General features: G+C 39.6%; 1 protein-coding gene across 19 annotated transcripts in view; it reads right to left on the bottom strand.

The window, feature by feature from the left end:
- The window catches only part of SOX5 (SRY-box transcription factor 5), a 947,053-nt gene that overhangs the window by 30,152 nt on the left and 899,439 nt on the right, over positions 1–17,462 (bottom strand). For 14 of the 19 annotated variants that reach the window (XM_059726578.1, XM_059726573.1, XM_059726580.1 and 11 more), the window contains 2 exons: positions 10,570–10,747; positions 4,790–4,962 (listed from right to left, as the gene is read on the bottom strand). In XM_059726578.1, the coding sequence (XP_059582561.1) occupies positions 4,790–4,962; positions 10,570–10,747 (351 nt within the window). The remainder of the gene's footprint in view (positions 1–4,789; positions 4,963–10,569; positions 10,748–17,462) is intronic. The other 5 variants (XM_059726570.1, XM_059726579.1, XM_059726571.1 and 2 more) reach the window with 2 other exon arrangements.

Raw genomic sequence — 17,462 nt, 5'->3', positions numbered from 1 at the left:
GTTCCATCAGCGTGAGTAATAAAACAGGCTTCTGCTTACAATGCTGGAATAAATATTTTTACAAATAGCTTTTTAGTTACAGCCCAGCAGACAAGTACCTGTCAGAGTCGTTTAGAAGAGGGACATGCTCTTGGCAATAAGAGAGAGCACTTATATCATAAGTTAAAAATCGTTTGCACACAGCGCATGTGTATTAGGACACAATTATCTGTGAGCATGGTCTGTGTGCCTCCATGCATATCCAAACTGCATGAGTACGTGTGGGCATCTGGATCAATGCATGTTCACATACATGAATTGCTTGTGTATTTGTGAGTGCTCATGGGCACTCACAAAAAACTCACCTGTATTTGCTGGGGCATACCTGTATACACATGCAAGCATATGTGACTGGGCCCATTTTCACGCACCTATGTGTGTGAATTTACAGCTGCTTGGTTATGCAAATATAAGTCTGTTTACAGATTTGAGGGCGCATGAAAATTCATGGCTAGTTTTGTGTGAATGAGCATATGCACGTATTGCATGGACACACATGTTATGTGCTCATTTCTGGATGTGCACATTATGGCAGTGTATGCCATGTACACCCATGCCCATCCAATTGCCTGTATTTGTGTACATTCAATTTGTAGCAGAACATGTAGTTTTTTTGACTGAACAAATAGACCATAGTCCACTTTTTTGTGAGGCTGCCCAGTGCTGTGTTTGCTCTGGATGAAAATCTGTTGCCTTCAAGCTACATGTATAAAAGGTAATATTGTTTATGTATAGTAAGTATCAAGCTCTAATTAACTATAGATGACAATTATAAATAAAACTAAGCTCCTGGGTTTCCAAGGAACCAGAAACACACACATTTCTGGTTTATACTGAAAGACTTCCAAGAAAAGTAATTTAAAAATATATATTTACTGCATTCTCCATTAAATTAGGTTTTAGTAAAATCTATATTCTTCATGTAGATTTTTCTGAAGCCATCTGAAAGTCAAATCTCCACAAGGCATCTCAGGTTGGGTATCCAAACCTGCCTCACCTGTACACTCTAGTTACTTCTGAAAATCTTTTCTAGATAAATATATATCCAGTAGCACAAATCTCTCCAGACCCACACAATTCCTACCTCTCTGACTTCTGTTCTACCACTGACAACCTTGGCCATCTTTAGGGATATTCCCAGCTGGGAACATGAAAGTGAGACACTGGGTTATGAGCATATAAGAAAAACAGCCCCAAAGCTTTAACACGTGCATTCATGAAAGGCGTTTCTTTCCCTGAGCCTCCCCAATCACCAGCAGCAGACAGATTCTTAATGATACTCTGACTGGAAAATTCAGAACTGAAGGTGTGAAGGCACCCATCCTTCTTGGTAGGCTGTGATTACAACAAAAGGCTAAACCTGCCCTAGAATAAGTTCTATAAATACCTTGACAACGCTGGAAAAAATAGACTTAGCTTTAGATACCAACCTCAGGGTTCCGCTCATAAGGATATATCATTCACAGTGGCCATGTCTACACAAGACGCTGACTGTATTAACAAGTACTAAATGACAGAACAGTAACCTGAGTTATGCACAGTAGCGCTGACAAATGCCTTTTTTGTGATACTACTGCACAATAGCCTAATACTACTGCACAGTAGTGTCACATCATGGTTTTTGCCACGTGATGCTATTGCGCAGTAGTATTGGGCTACTGTGCAGTCAGCGTCTCATGTAGATGTGGCCAGTGAGAAGGAAAGTGATCATCTTCTAATCCAATGCTGAGCATGCAGAGCTACATCTCAATATATTTGTGTGCAGGGAGAGCAGCCAAGCCCTGCCCTGCCTCTGTAATTATCTTATGCCTTCCTAATCTGCAGGAAGTGAGACAAGCAAAGGAAACCCAAATGGCCTGTCACTTTGGTGTCCTGCCTCTCAAATGACCAGGCTGGGCCCTGGGCTTCTTGATGGAATTCAGATCCTATGGCTGGCTGTAATTTGTAGAAGGAAAGTCCCAGATGAGAAGGCCCAGAATATATGGAAGGTACAGGCAGGTATCAAAACTTCAGAGCCTTCTCCCTTCTCTTTGTGGTGTCAAATCCAAACCTCAAGCCCATATCTTTTTCAACCCTGAGATCCCACAGACACAATACAAATGTTGCAACTTGCACCTACTATCATAAATCATCTGAAGCAGCAACCCAGATCCAGAACACTGGTATGGTCTGGGAGAGTTCAGATCTGGATCTGACCTTTGCAACTCCTTCCCTTCTCCACTAGAGCCTCCCAGAACAAAGCATCAGCAGCTAATATACCAAATAAAACTATTGTTGCTTTAGAAGAAATAAAAGGTTGCAAATAAAATACCTTCTGTTTCTCCCCACTGTAAAAGAACTCTTTTTGCCCTCTGCAGACCAAGCAGGAGGCATGAATTAGAGAGGAGAACAAACCCCTATGTTTGGGGTGAAGGTGAGAAGTGAAAACAGAAGGGACAAGGAGTAGCCAAACAATAGGAGAGTAACAGAATAAAGTGAATACAGATGGTTTCATTCCTGTTACTTAATCAAAAGGCTGTGCAGAGTCACTAGAGCCGGCATAAAGTCATGTGTTAGAACAACAGCTGATCTGTATTAAAGAAGATTAACTCGCAGTGCCATGGTGGAGGGCCTGGGATTATTTTATGTACTTCCATTGCCGTACAAGCCGTCAGCACAATTACTGCCCTCCGATGTGAATGACTGATCTGTAACCACAGCTAAACAGCATGCTGCTTAGGGGCCTGGGTGCTTCATGAAGATGAATTTCCATACCATCAAAGTGCTTTTAATGGGCTTCCTGATCCAACCACAAGGCCTGCTTTGCAAGTATATAGAACTCAGGATGAAGGCTTCCTGTCCAAAAGGATTTGGTCGGTTGTCACTTGACAATTCCCAGCCAGCACAGGGGAGGAGAGGGGGGAGATAGGTAGAGTTGTCTCTGCTTTGGAGGATTAAAAAAAAAAAAAAAAAAAGGGTACAGATGCTTTCTGAATGCAACCAACTGCTGTATCCACAGCTGAATTCAATGCGCTTAACAAATAACGGCAATTTAGCTATGCTTGCGAGGAATAGTTTGAGTCACTTTGCATTAGCATCTGGCTGAGTGTTAAAGTCATTTCTACATGGGGAGCAGAGAAAAGGAATTTCTGCTCCGAGCATCCTTTCAAGAATGCTTAAATATTTGAATATAAATTCCTTTGTGCTTGTGATCACTTCTTCTTATATCTGACACTCTGCTTTTCCCCCTTCCCTTCTGGTACTCTTCCACATGAAACACCACAAACATGCTCTGTCCCTTTCTCCCTATACTGATGCCCTTATTTTTCTAAAATAGCTTTTTATGTACCACCAGACACCTACTACACTGACCTCTTTATCTCCCCCTTCCTATCAGAAGAGTGCATGAAATTTGAGCCATTTCTACATCATTTGCACCCATGCTAGGCTGGTAAAAAAGTACAGTAGTGACAGGCTCACATGTACATTTAACATTCATTACCCAGATTGCTGGCTTCTCATAGCTTATTGATCAAACTCCATCTAAAAACCAGGGAAACTGGAAAGCTATCCAAATTAGCAATCTGCTCATTCTGGACAATATTGTTTGACTCACAAGCTTCCCAGGATGACTGACTTTCAAGTTACTGTTAAGTAGCTGATCATTTTTATTCTATTTATCCATCTGAGTGACTCACTTGAATACTGAGGGATGAAAAAGGCATGAGAGCCAAGGTTTCAATACAGTACAGTTTATATTAAATGCAGTGGTATACTTTTTGATTATTTGTTAATAATATGAGACACCTTTCATCTCTAGAAAAATCAAGGGAAATGGTCTTAAAAATATGAATTTGTGAAGCATGCAAGAGTTTTTGTAACTTTCCGTCCTAAATAGCAGCACTGTCTTCATCTCACTGTAAAGGAGCTGGGAAGGGATCAATGAACTATTTACTCCCTTCAGCCAGGAGCAGAGGAGCTGAAAGAAGCCAGAAGAGCTTCCTGAGAAAATCAGGTCACCCTGGGCACTGAGTCCTGATCCCCAAGACAAAAAAGCAGTGCTAGATCCAATCCACTGAAGTGGTACATTAGAAAAAAATATTTTCCTACTTGATGGTTTTCCTATATATTACAGCTTTACAGACCACTTCAGAATGAGAATGAATGCATCAATTCCAGTGCTTCTCAGTTTTGCTGGATGTATTTGGTGCAGTTTGTGCTGTCAAATCTCTGTTTTTTCAATTTTGCTAAGTCATCTAACAGGACTTGACAGTGCTACATTGCAATGGTCACAAAACATCATACATGACAACCTCATAAGGCTAAATACCCAAGAGCTGAGCCTGAGTATCAGCATAGCTTATATTCCTAAAGAAGCTTGAATATTTTCAAATCCAGCTCATCTCGCAAACACATGTAAGCATTTCCATAAAGATAGATTTCCACTCAGACCCAGATATTTCAAAGATCACCTAGCCATAATACATAATGACAGTTTGGAACAGAGAATTAGTGGTCTCTGAAGTTCTCATAAGGAGTTTAACTATGTTTTATTGGTGTTTTTTCCCTTGACTGTCTCCAGATCTCTATTGGGTGTGTTTTTTAAACAGTTCTAAAAGAAAGGATGGAGACAGAGCAGAGAAGGAAAAGAAAAGGGTTAAGGGAGAGAGAGACAGAGAATAACTAAGAATGAGCGAGAGACTATGTGCATGTATAAAACTCAAAAGGAAAATCAATATGGCTATAAGAAAAGGGAGTCTTAGGAACTCACCTTTTCTGTCCTGCAGTTATTCAGACCCAGGCTATTCACAACCGCCACCTTCCCATCAAGCACCTGTTGCTCCCTCCGAAGCTGCTCCTTCATCTGTCGGGCCTCCTGAATTGCCTTGGTAACAGCATCGTGGTCATTTAAATAACCTGACGACGTGATAGAAGAAAGGATATCTTTAAAAAGAAAACACAGGTTACAAGAAAACGTTTCAGTTTTTGTCAGTCAAACTCACCAATGCTTTCCTTAGGCACCATTACATGAGAAGGCAACAAAAGAGAAGGAGCACCCCCATAAACCTGTCTCTGCTTGGAAATTTTGAGACAGGCCCACCTGGATATAAACCATGAGAAACATTAGTTCTGATAGCATCACTCTGATACTTGATGCCATTAGTTTCAATATTTACCCAACAATCTAGAGATCAGCCCTGAGGTTCATATGCAGCAGGGCGTAACTTGATAGGGGAAGGGGGAGGCTTTGATCATGCAAGCAGTCCCAAACTATGAAAAGTAGCCCTTTTTATTCTTCCCCTTCTTAAAACACGTGAATACATTAAAATAAACCACAGGTGGCGGTGGTTTGCTATAGATACAAAGTGCATAATGGCTGGGAAGAGAAATCTCATCCGTTGAATGCTCCCCACCACCACCTGTCATTCAGAAATGTATAAGAAACCACAGCTACATGGCCCTATGTTCCCATTCTATTCATGCCATGATAGGAGGTCAAATGTCCACTGTTTGGCTGAAAATTCACAGCCCAGGGCTTAGCCCTAGTAGTCAGTGAATTACTTCCTTTTAAAATGTTACAAGCATCACCAGCACAGTTAATACTATTTAATTTTAAATGTGACACTTTGTCATTTTTTTTCCTTTAGCATACTGTAGATTATACTTATTATGGTCTGCATGTGATTTGTAGGATAGAATACTGATGGGAGACTCCAAGCCCCTGTCTATTTTTCAAACATTACAGGAAAAGCTAATATCTATCACTCCCTCTCCACATGCACACACGTGCGTGCGTGCGTGCACGCACACACACACACACACATTTCTATCTTTTAAGTAGGGCATAAAAATGGCATAAAATGAATCTGTAATATGAAATTGCCCAGAAAAGGGACTTCTGTTTGTGACATGAGGCTAAATCTAACCAGATCCATTGGTGAATTGTGACAGATGGAGGGACTGTGAGACAGAAGGCAGGCACTAATCACACACAAAATGACCGGCTTGCCTCAACATGTTCCATGGATTCCAGCAAACTTTACACCCTAATCCATTTTTAGAACAAAAAACATCTGGGCTATAAATCCTCTAATCTGCCAAAACACGCTATTAAATCCCATGATTTGTTGAAAAACACTAAGATTAAAGAAAGGAAATATAAAATGGCTAACTGCCGTGTTAGGAAAGTGTTATTAATACTCTTTCTTTGTCTCAATTATGAATGTTCTGTTCCTAAAGAGCCTTGTCTAATCATGTCAGATTACACATCCTTGTTGTATTGCTAGACTCTTCTATCTGATCCGCTGATTGCCAAAAAACATAGAACATTGTCTTGCTGCTTAAAACATTTCAGTGGAAGAAGCTGATGTCAGATTAGTTCAGTGCAGCACTGCTGTAAGGATTTTTTTCTCCGTCTCTCCCCCCCCCCCCTTTTTTTTTTTTTTTTTTAATTATGAGCAGAATGGGGTTGGTGTTTCAGTCTCCTTTGGAAGGCTGAAAGCAAAAGTTTCTGTGGAACTGGAGGCCAGGGAATAAGATCAACAAATACTTCTCAGTTAAATAGCCCAAAACACTACCAGTGTTACATAAAATTAACTTACTCTACATCACTTCTTTTTATCTAATGACCTAACTCAGTAATTCCAGGCCAATGACATCTTTCTCACTGTAAGGAAAGCTGTAACCTGCACCTACTCAACAGTATCAAGGTATTCTCCATCCTCCCCACCCCCTGCAAATAAACAAATTGCTTGGTCCTTCCCTCACCTTGCATCTGTTGCTGTTCAAGCTTGCAGTTCGTCAAGATAAATTAAAAAGCAAACAAACCGTAATACTAAAATCCAGCAGGGCTGTTGATTAGGCTAGGTATAGTACTTACAAAATGCAGGAGAGCTGAATTTGCCTAAGAATGGGGATTCGTGCCTTTCTCCGGACTATTTGTGTTTTTCTGAGTACCACTAACTTAAGAAGGTTCAGCACATGACAGGGAATAAAAGGAAGCACTCCTTAGGTTTTTCAAAGGTGCCAAGATGCTTGTGTATGGGGAAATGATTAATATAGATGTGTGTTGAATGTAAATTATTATTTAGGGTGGCAATGAATTACTGACAGAGGGGAGCTGCATTACATACAATGCACTTAGTTACAAGGATTGCCAGGACAGTATCTAGATGTTAGAGAAAATGAGGAAAAATGAGAAGTTGTTTCTGGTTTTAACAAGTAGAAATATACCTGTTTCTGAAAAGAAACACTTGGATGGCAAGGTGGGAAGGATATCTGAGACTACTCAAGGTATAGCATGATATACTGGGTGGCTAGGCTAGATCAGGCCACATGCACTACTTGACCAGCTACATACTCTACACTCTTTCTGATATGTGCAAAAGGTTCACCTTGTTCAGATACAATTGAACGATGCTGTGAACATAGCATCGTTCAGTTGTATCTGAACAAGGTGAGCCTGTTCAGAACGTGGAGCACAATGCTGAGCACTGACAACAAGTAGCCTGAAGGACTCATTTTAAAACAGGGCTTTTATGTGAATTTCATGCTGGGGGAAGGTGCTGGCCTATCTGCAGCTAAGGAAAGTGGATCTAACCTCTTTCCTCACCCCCTTGAGAGCGCTGGAAGCCTCTTCTTCTTCAGTGTGCTTCAACCCTTGTACTGGGTCCCTGGAGGGATCTGTCTTTCAAGGTGAAAAGGCAGTTCAGTTTCCCTACCCAGTGCTGCGCAGCCCACAGGAACAGAACATCTGGGAATTCTCTTTGAGGCCTAGGTAATCTGGGAGGCCTGGATTGGCTGATTTTTTAATACAACTCGCTTTTTACTTTTTGCCTTCAGAGCAAAGAGGGCTATTTTACTCTTGTTTAAATACAGAAACAAACTGAAAGCAGCCACAATCCTAAATGCAGTAGATGTGAAGAGGTATGTGGGCATCAGGTAGATGCCCTAACATAAGAACTTGTCCTGGGCCTGAAATGTCCAGCAGAAGCAAAGTTCCTCCCACATTCAGTCCTAAGTGTTTTTCCTTAAACTGCCCGTGAACTTGCCTAATGTAGTCATTGCTTTTTGACATTTGGGAACATCTATGTGAGACTGGACCAAAATCACCAGCTCACTTTGCTCAGGCCACCAAATGGTTTTCACATGGTAGGGACTTTGGCTGGATCTGAATTAGTTACCTAGCAACAAGCACTAATCTCTAGCCTTCTTCCTACGAAGCCTTGCATTCATCCAGTCCTCCAAAAAAGGACAGATTTTTGATAGGAGCAGCTTATGTCTGTCCACTTCTTATACCACATTGAAAGCCAGCTTATCTTATGCAGTATGCGCAGTGATACTGTTCAGCAACCTCAAAAAGTCACTTTCTATATTTGTAGCTAGGAGATATACAGCCGTGAACTCTATGTCATTAACAATAACTTAAGTATGTTATCTTTTGCTCCACAGTTTTCCATGGTTTATTAATGGTATAACACATTAATTCTTCTTACAAGAGTGACCTTTAAAGCTCCATTCATCCTCGCAGCTTTTATCCAATTACATTATCACTCATTACAGGTACAGCAATTCAAAATCTGCATTTTGTTGAAAGGAGAAAAGTAAATTGCAGGGGTCTCAAATCTAGGAAAAATACCAGGAGGAAAGAGAATGAGGACTGAACAGGAAAGAACAAGAGGTGTCATGACACTAAGATTCAGGTCAGATGCTTAACTCCATGCCTAAATATGCGTTCGCTCTCCTAAGCACAAAGGTTTTAATGTGAAAAAAATTAAAACTCAGTCCTTTGTACATGGAGAGTAGCAGGGCCAACCAGATTAAAGATGCAAATACATTACTAGCCAAGCAAGTTAAGGAGTCTAGGTCTAATAAGAATAATACATAACAAGTCATGCATTAACAATTAACAATGGGATATTTATGAAACATTTATGCAATGTTATAGAATATGTCATACCAGATAAAGTACTCTTATGGCAAGCATAGGAGTATTTTCAATTTGTTGCATGTAACCACCACTCTCATCAGCATTTATGGTAATTATGTCTGCATACTGAGATTTATATTTGAAAGTCTGGACGTGTGTGGGTGTCACTGGTGCATGCACAGTTGGAATATGGACCACACTGAACTTTAGTGGAGTACATATATATTATAGGGGGAAAAGGCTCAAGGGCTCAAAACATTTCATTGCAATATGAAAATAAAAAAGAGCAAATAGCTGTACTAAATTAGCCCAATGGTCCACTTAGTTCGCTGTCCTGTCTCTGATAGTGGCTAGCACCCAAATAATTGAGAGGAAGGTGAATGAAACCTTATAGTAAGCAAACATATGAATGCCTCATTCTTCCACCTAAAAATAAGAGACTGACATACACCCTGGAACTCAATTCAAGTTATACTGACCCCCTTAACATTAAGAATTTTAGGGAAAAGGATCATCTTTAACACTTACACACATATGTGGAAGTACTTCCGGTCCACTTCCGGGTCCACTGCTAAATGAACTGCCCCCCTCCCATCCTCCCGGCCCCTGCCCCCCGCTGGCTCAGTAATTGGCTGTGGGGGGGACTCTGGGTGCCCACCCAGACCCAGGAGGCACCAGTTGCCAAGCCAGGGAGAGCACAGGGGGGCCCCCCGGCACAGTCTCTGGTGGACCTGGAAGTGCTTCTGATCCACTTCTGGGTCTGTGGCTGAGCATGGTGTGGAGCCCCCCGTGCTCCTGTGGGATGCTCCATCCGCCCCACCATCGCAGCATTCACAAGCTACCTGGTACCTTGAGGTATGTAGAAAAAACATTTAAAGCTGTGTCTACGTCCAAATTATTGAATTTTTCCGAATCTCTCCAATTCGATTCGGAGGGTTCTGATTTGATTTGGAGAGATTGAAGGGTCTCCTGATTCAGTTCAGATTCAGAAATTTTGTCACTGAATCGGGCTGAATCTCCACCAAATCAAATCAGGGGCCGAAGCTTAGCACAGCCCTATTAGAGAGCACCACCAAAGCAGCTAGTCAGACTATTTGCAGGATACAGTGTAAAATATGTTTTGAAATGAACCTGGTGATTTTTCAGTTAGCCAATAATATTTTCTCTGGTAGATTTAGCTAAAATAAAGCCCCATGCAGCTTTTCAGTGGACCATGCATTAAACCTGTAATTTTCTAAGGAACTGTATGCATATGTAGACATATAACTTTCAGGAATTTTTAAAGTTTATTCATCAACTGCTTATGCTTCTAAATAACACAATAAAATGTCTGAATTGCTGTAGTACAGTGGTTGCTCTTAACGAGTCATCATTTATTGACTTCTATCATATATCAGTCAGGTCAGCATACAGAGAAGTAATAGAGGTTTTTTCAATTCTGATAGAGAGGTGGGATTTGTATCATAAACAGTTGAAGTCAGCAGGAGCTTTTCCATTGACTTCAATAAATGCAGCATAAGGTTCCACCTGTAATACCTTATATGCTACTGTGTGACATCACACTGATTTTTTAATAATGACCATTCTGCAATATCAAAAAGAACAAAAGAAACTGAACTCACCTATTGTATTAGCTCTGGCTGAAGGGCTAGCTAATGTTGCTGGCACAGAAGATTTAAGTGAACTGGCCCCACTGTTTATTCTCAGAGCTGGCATATGAGGAGAGGTGGGCGATGTGGGAGATTTGCCATCTGATGTCTTGGGCTTGGCTGAGAGGTTCAGTGGCTGAGCCACTTCATCCTGCCAAAAGCAGAAGAAAATAAAGAATATTATAACTATTCTGCTCTTGCCACAACTCATCCATGCATAGATAGCAACTTTCAGTACATATGAATCTGCAGAACTAGTGATCTTAAAACACACTGCAACACTGCCTGTTATATCATCATGTTATATCAACTGGAAATCAAAATGGCCCAGGAAAGAGGACTTCTGCCTGATAGAATTAAAGAACATTCCTTCTTTGTGCTCTATTCCTAAGAATTTACTCTGAATAAAGTTATTTGCATTTACAAAATATATTACTTACACATTTAAATGGGGAATACGTTCAGAATAATATTTTGTGATTTAAAAAGAAAAGCTTAAGATGATGGATAAATGTACTGAACACAATCTTTGCCTAATATTCAGCCCAAATCCAAATCAGTACTTTTTGGTAGTTTTAAAATTTGGGTAAATTTGTTTCAGTGGATGAAATTCATTTTTATTTCAGTTCCAGTCTCTCTTTCTCTGAACTTTCAAGCACCAAAAAAGCAGAAAGATAATTCCTGGTTAATTGTTATCCAGTCGGAACCAGAAAAGACTGTTTTGCAATATTTTCAACTTCAAATCTCTATCAGTGATTTCAACAATTTTAAATAAGCGTCTACATTACTGATTTTTTATACGAACCAAGCAAATTACTCCTTTGGTGTGCATATTGAAAGCCTAGGCTAAATTCACAAAGAATATGTAGATACTGCTGAAATCAATGGGATTGTCACCTGCTTACTATGGGTTTTTGGGTTATAGATACACAGCAATAAACAAGAATGAGCAATAAATTAAATAAATCATGGTAACATGCCAGAGCTAACAAAAAAGCAAAGAAGAAGGATCCATGAAATCCTGTTTTCCTTTTTAATGTCTGGAACTGATAATTTGAACCTGGACCTTTCCACTATGTAGTTACCTGTTACTATCCCAGCATGCCAAATACACAATATGTTAATGATACGGTTGCAGAACTCACCAATGGATCAGCTTTCCTCTGCCATTTGTGAGTTAGGAAGACAGACCATCCTCAGTTTAAAGGAACTGTACAGTCATACTCATGCATTCTTGCATGGGCTCAGTTATAGACATAGTAGGGTTGATTCTGATCTCCTTTAGTAACTCTTACTTTGGTTATAAGTGTATTGACTCCTTTGGAACTATCTCTGATTTACAGCAATGCAAACAAGAGCAGAAGCAGGTCCATAATATCTGACTGTTATATGTAGAGACAATTTCTACTGCTACAATAATCCCAGTTCTGTGACAGGAAGTGTACTGCAATAAACAAGGATTTTTCAAGTGATCTATAGAGAAGTATGTTACAGAAATATGAATCTCTCCATCGCCAAACAATCTACATATAATTTTGCAAAGCACTGTTATATTCCTTGCAATTATTCAACAAGCCAGCCAGCAAGCACTTTTGTGATATTTGTATATTTGATTATTTTTACACTTTTGTAACTGTCACAAATGAAAATAAATTACAACTTAAAAACAAAACAATAAAGGGAATAATGGACAAAAAATATTCTTAAAGTGTTATTCAAGCTGTCCTAGATGCAACTTGTGCATCATCATCATCATTGTCATCAAAGAGTGAATACCATTTTTAAAAGTGACTTGGGAACCTAAGACCCACTTTCAAAAATAACTTAAAAATTTAGGAGCCAAATCCCACTGACTTGCCACAAAACACAAGTTTGTAAGTCCCTTGCTTGCTTTTGAAAAGTTTACCTGGTTTAATAAACATTTTTTTGATTGGAAAAGAACCTGCTTTCCTTAAAATCAAGAAATATAAATCCAGTCCTGAGACAGATGTTCATATCGGAATATGATTAAATAACTGTGTTGCAAACTAGAATAGGGTTTATCCTAATGTTCCAATGTTTTCAATAGAAAACAATAGTGTAATTGTGTTGGTGAACGATCTATACAGGAATACTTCATCAGAAAGCACCACCTAAAAATTAACCAACAAATCCAACAACTTCATGTTAAGGAAGTGTGTAGATGAGCATCCCTGGCTACCCAGAAGAGAATACAAGTAGTGCAAACCTCCCTACTAGCTTTTCTCCATTCAGTCTAAAAAGGTTTTGATTAGTTGAACTGTGCAATGTGCTGCCTTTCCACTAGAAACCTGACTGAGACCATTGCCTTCTTTCATACAGGCCACCAAACAGCCCTTATATGGGAATGGTTTACCTTCACCTTCAATCTAGGCTGGATTGAAATTTGCATCCTAAAGCAGTAGTTCTGAATACTTTTAGACTCAAGGCACTTATGCCAGTTCATTTTCCCATTTTTGACTACAGAAGAGTAATAAAGCAATTATTTTGCTGCACAGCACTCAAAAAGACCACACCAGATCAGAATGTTTTAACACTATGAATTCCCATTTGAAAGCTCTTGATTTATCTTGTGAATCAATGAATCATGTTTGCACACCTGACAGTGCTAACATTGCATGGCACCATGAGGCACCCTTGAAAGGATTTCAAAGCACCTCAGGATGCTACAACACCCTGATTGAGAATCACTGCCCTAGAATTTCAGGGGGTTTTGCCATGCCACTGTATCATCAGCAGCTGGCTATCTAGTCCTAAAGAGCTTTCCATCTTTTTCTTCTATTTTTTTATACAGAGTAATGTACAAGGTTTTGTATTAGTTCACTAAAGAATGGTTTTTTTTTTTATGTCTTATATAATATAAGTTGGAAATGGAGTAGATGGTCTCTCTGTCCAAGGCATCCAGTGATGAAGCTGTTTGTGTTGCAGCTTTCCTGGTGCTAAGAATGCTCGTCTTCATTCTAGTCAGCACAGCTTTCTCTGGAGCCAAGAAGTGTAAGGCCTTGTGGAAATAATAGAAGTCGACAGTTCCAGAGCTGATAAATGTCATTCCAAATTGTCTCTTCATTCATTTTCATTGTGTGTTCAGGCTAATGGTAAATTAATCAGAGGTCACACAGGCTTGTATAGGAATACAAAGAAATGAGTAAACAGTTTTGAGCTATTACATGTATTTACAATGTGATATTATTTCCATGTTTGGATTTTATAATATTTCAAAGAACCTTCTAAAACCCACATTCAACCTGCAGCGCCATTGAAAATCTAGTCCAAGTTGGATCCTGAGGTTGTATACATTGAAGTAGTTCCACTGAATCCACTGAAGCTATGCCAATTTACACCAGGCAAGGATCTCATACATAACAAATATTTTCAGGGGAGGACATAATGTACAGTGGTATTAAGTGTGAGGATCTCCATTATAACCCTAGTTCAATAATAAGAGAACCACTTTACTCTTTCCCTGCTTGCATACATAAATTTCAAAATGGTTTGGACCAGATTCTACCCCCAGTTAAAATCTGGAAGAACTGCATTAACTTCATTATAGATTTACACCAACATAAATGAGACAAGAGCTTGGCATTTATTCTTCTACCATTATTTTTTTAACTAGCACAATATTAGGTTTTAACTAGTACAGTATTTTAACAAGTACAGTATTATTTTTTAACTAGTACAGTATTAGGTTGCCTTGTTATATATTATTGGGACTAATTCTCATTTGTACCAAGGCCCATTAAACCCTTTGGCAGTGAAAAGGGACATAGGGAAAATAAACATTAAATCTAATATGTTTAGTTGAAGTAGACTGTAACTGTAAGGCAAAAGAGATTTTTTTTCCTAGAGGGATCAGAGTCCAGCACTGATCCCCACATTTACTTTTATTGGTGGAAATCCAGAATTGTTTTGTCCTCTGCCTTTTTTTTTGACACACAAAGTTATTCTAAGATGCCACTGATAAGAGCAGACCATTTTTTAAAAGAGTTAACAAAGTCAAACATTTATTTATGTATCAGCCGAAACGATTAATGCTTAGAGCAGAAGACATTAAGACCCAAAAGGCTTGTAATAATATAAACACAGATGTGATGAAAGTAAAATATGATCTCGATTAAAGGTTATGAAATGTTTCCTTTAAAAAGTGGCATGTTTAGTTAACAAAACAAAACACAAAATTAAGAAATACATTTGGAGAATAAAGCAGAAACAAAAACATACCACGAAGCCTGCTAAAATGAAGTGCACACAGCAGGACCAATGCATTGTTATGGAGATTCAGTCCCATGTGCCATGGTGGTACTAATACAGTACCTCTTTCACACAGACTTTGTGTTTTGCTTTCCTTGGATGAAAGACTAACATTAACCATACCAAAACCTCATTAAATATGGGGCTGAGGGAATGTCAGATCCTACATCTGATCTAAATTTATGCACCCAGTCCTGAGGCTTATAAAGAGTAAAAGCAAAAACGCAGACCTGAAACTGCCTGAACTATACTGTTTGGGTGGGGGGGGGGAGGGGGGGAAGTGGGGGAGGAGTGGGGGGAAGTTGGGGAGTGAATGGGAAGAGTGATGCAGGGGAGGGAAAGATATTCAGTTTCCAAGATCTGAATTTTGCTTCTTGGAACCAGCTGGATTTGAAAAGCTTTGAGTTTTTCAACTGAAGCATAAGGGTTAAGTAGAACAAAGCTGCCTTCTGAGAATTTCTAGGTGTTTTACAAACATCATTTAATTAAGCAAAATGCTCCTTGCAGGTTATGCCTGCTCCTTGCCCATGTTATAATATTTATATGGCCCTCTGCAAATGTAAACTGTTATTTCAATAATATGAATACAGGTGAGAAAAATAAGGTGGATAGAAACCAAAAGACTTGCTCAAAGTTATGCAAGATGTCAGTGGCAGTCTTAAATAGAACTTAGGAATCCCAGCTCCCAAAGTTGCCATAACTGTGCCATTAAATAGCCAATCGTAATGAGGATTTCCCTCATGTTTCCATGGTACAGATCCTACAGTCTCTATTCAGCCCTTAGGCAAAAGCCCCACTGAAACCAATTGGATATTTGCCTGCATAGGGATGAGGTATGATTTCCTGAGTCTCTCAGAAGCAGTTTATACAAGTAATGTCACTTCATATGGTGGGAACTGAATGAAAGAGAGCTGACCTAGAGGAGTGCATCATTCTCAGAAAAGGATCAACACCAATGGGGAAAAAAATCAAAGATATTCATTTGGATTTTCTTAATTGAGCTGCTTTGCTTATTTTACAGGTTAATCTACAACTAACATACAGTTATGGAATCACTTAGTTCTTCTTTAAATCCAAGCACTGCCTCACACAACAGCACAAACTAAAAGGTCTAGGTTGTACAGTTTATTACAAAATCATGAACTAGTGTACATCATCTGACTGACCGTACAAATGTGCTTCAATGACCTGGCATAAGCATCACCTAGTGCGCTTTGCTAAAGAAGCTTTTCACAACCTCTGGGAACACATTCCCCAAGAAGCCAGATAAAGGGCTTCTCCAAGAATGCATCTCCCATCTCTCCAGAAACAAAACCACAGACTCACTCCCTCACACTGTTTCTGTTTCATGGAGATCTTCATTTCAACAGAAATGCAAAATATGGAGCACTTACTGGCATGTCTGTGGCAGAAGACAAGGATGCTATTGTTGCATACTGAGCAACAGAGCCAGACAGTGGCTTATCCATTCAGTGTCTTGTTTATCCAGAAACGTCTAACCGAAACATATCAATAACAGAGGTGCTACTGCATGAACACACACGCACACACATCCCCTTCAACAATCACTACCCCCTGAGACTACAGTTGTCCACACACAGAAAGATAATGGCAGCTTTTCCCCCACAGTCACTCATTGTAAAATTATCAGTAGTGATGATAAGAGCCGAGAGGTAAAGGCAGTTGTGAAACATGTTGTATAAATGAATCATGCTGCTGATATTATCCTCACTGATGAAATAATTGTATTAAATTAAGCAGAGATGTTCACATGACAGGATGGCTGAATTAGATAATGTTCATCTGCAGCTGCACCTCCTCCCGCCACCTTCTCAAGTTTTGATTAAGAATAATGCATCCCTTCCTCCAGAGGTAGAAATTTATGCATCTACACAGCAGACCCACAGAAAGAAAGGGAAGAAAATGGATAGACAGACACCCAGTCATGTTCTGAGCATTAAAACAGCAGAAGTTTAAAGTCACAGAAGAGCAGGCTTATGCTTTAGATGTACAAAAGTCACTGAGTCTGAATGTAAAACTAACAGTTGCAATGTAGAAGGATGGAAGACAGGACATAACCAGACTCTATCAGGCAGTGGAGAGAAAGGCTCCAACAAGAAAATCCTAGAGGAATATTAGAACAAAGCTGTCCTCTACCTCTCTGGCCCTGCACACTGCATATGCTGTTCATTAATGTGCAACAGCTGCAAGTAAAGTTCAGACTGAGTTTCTTTTTACTCCTGAAACAAATTATTGCTATCAATTTTTGACCCCTCAATCAAGTGTAAATGCCTATTTATTTATTGTGTTGTTTTGTTGGGTGTATTAGTTGTCAGGGGCTAGAAGATGTATGGGTCTGACCTGAATTCTCCAACCAAAGCTGGCATTTCCAATCACTGTTGGTATTCCCTGAATCCTACTCTTGAAATTACAGAAAATGGATGGTGCTGCCTTGCCCTAGGCTATTATTCCTCTGGGTTCTACTTTTAGGGCATCACTTTCAGGAACAAAGTGAGGCAGGATGGTGAGGTATGCACAAGGTAGGCATGTGCTGTTCTTGAGATGCTTTTGCTTCCATTCCTCTTGGTTACTGAATG

This window comes from Alligator mississippiensis, chromosome 4 (assembly GCF_030867095.1).
Source record: "Alligator mississippiensis isolate rAllMis1 chromosome 4, rAllMis1, whole genome shotgun sequence".
In the NCBI taxonomy this organism is placed as follows: domain Eukaryota; kingdom Metazoa; phylum Chordata; order Crocodylia; family Alligatoridae; genus Alligator; species Alligator mississippiensis.
The sequence above is the reverse complement of the archived record's forward strand: the minus strand, read 5'-3'. Positions and strand labels throughout refer to the sequence as shown.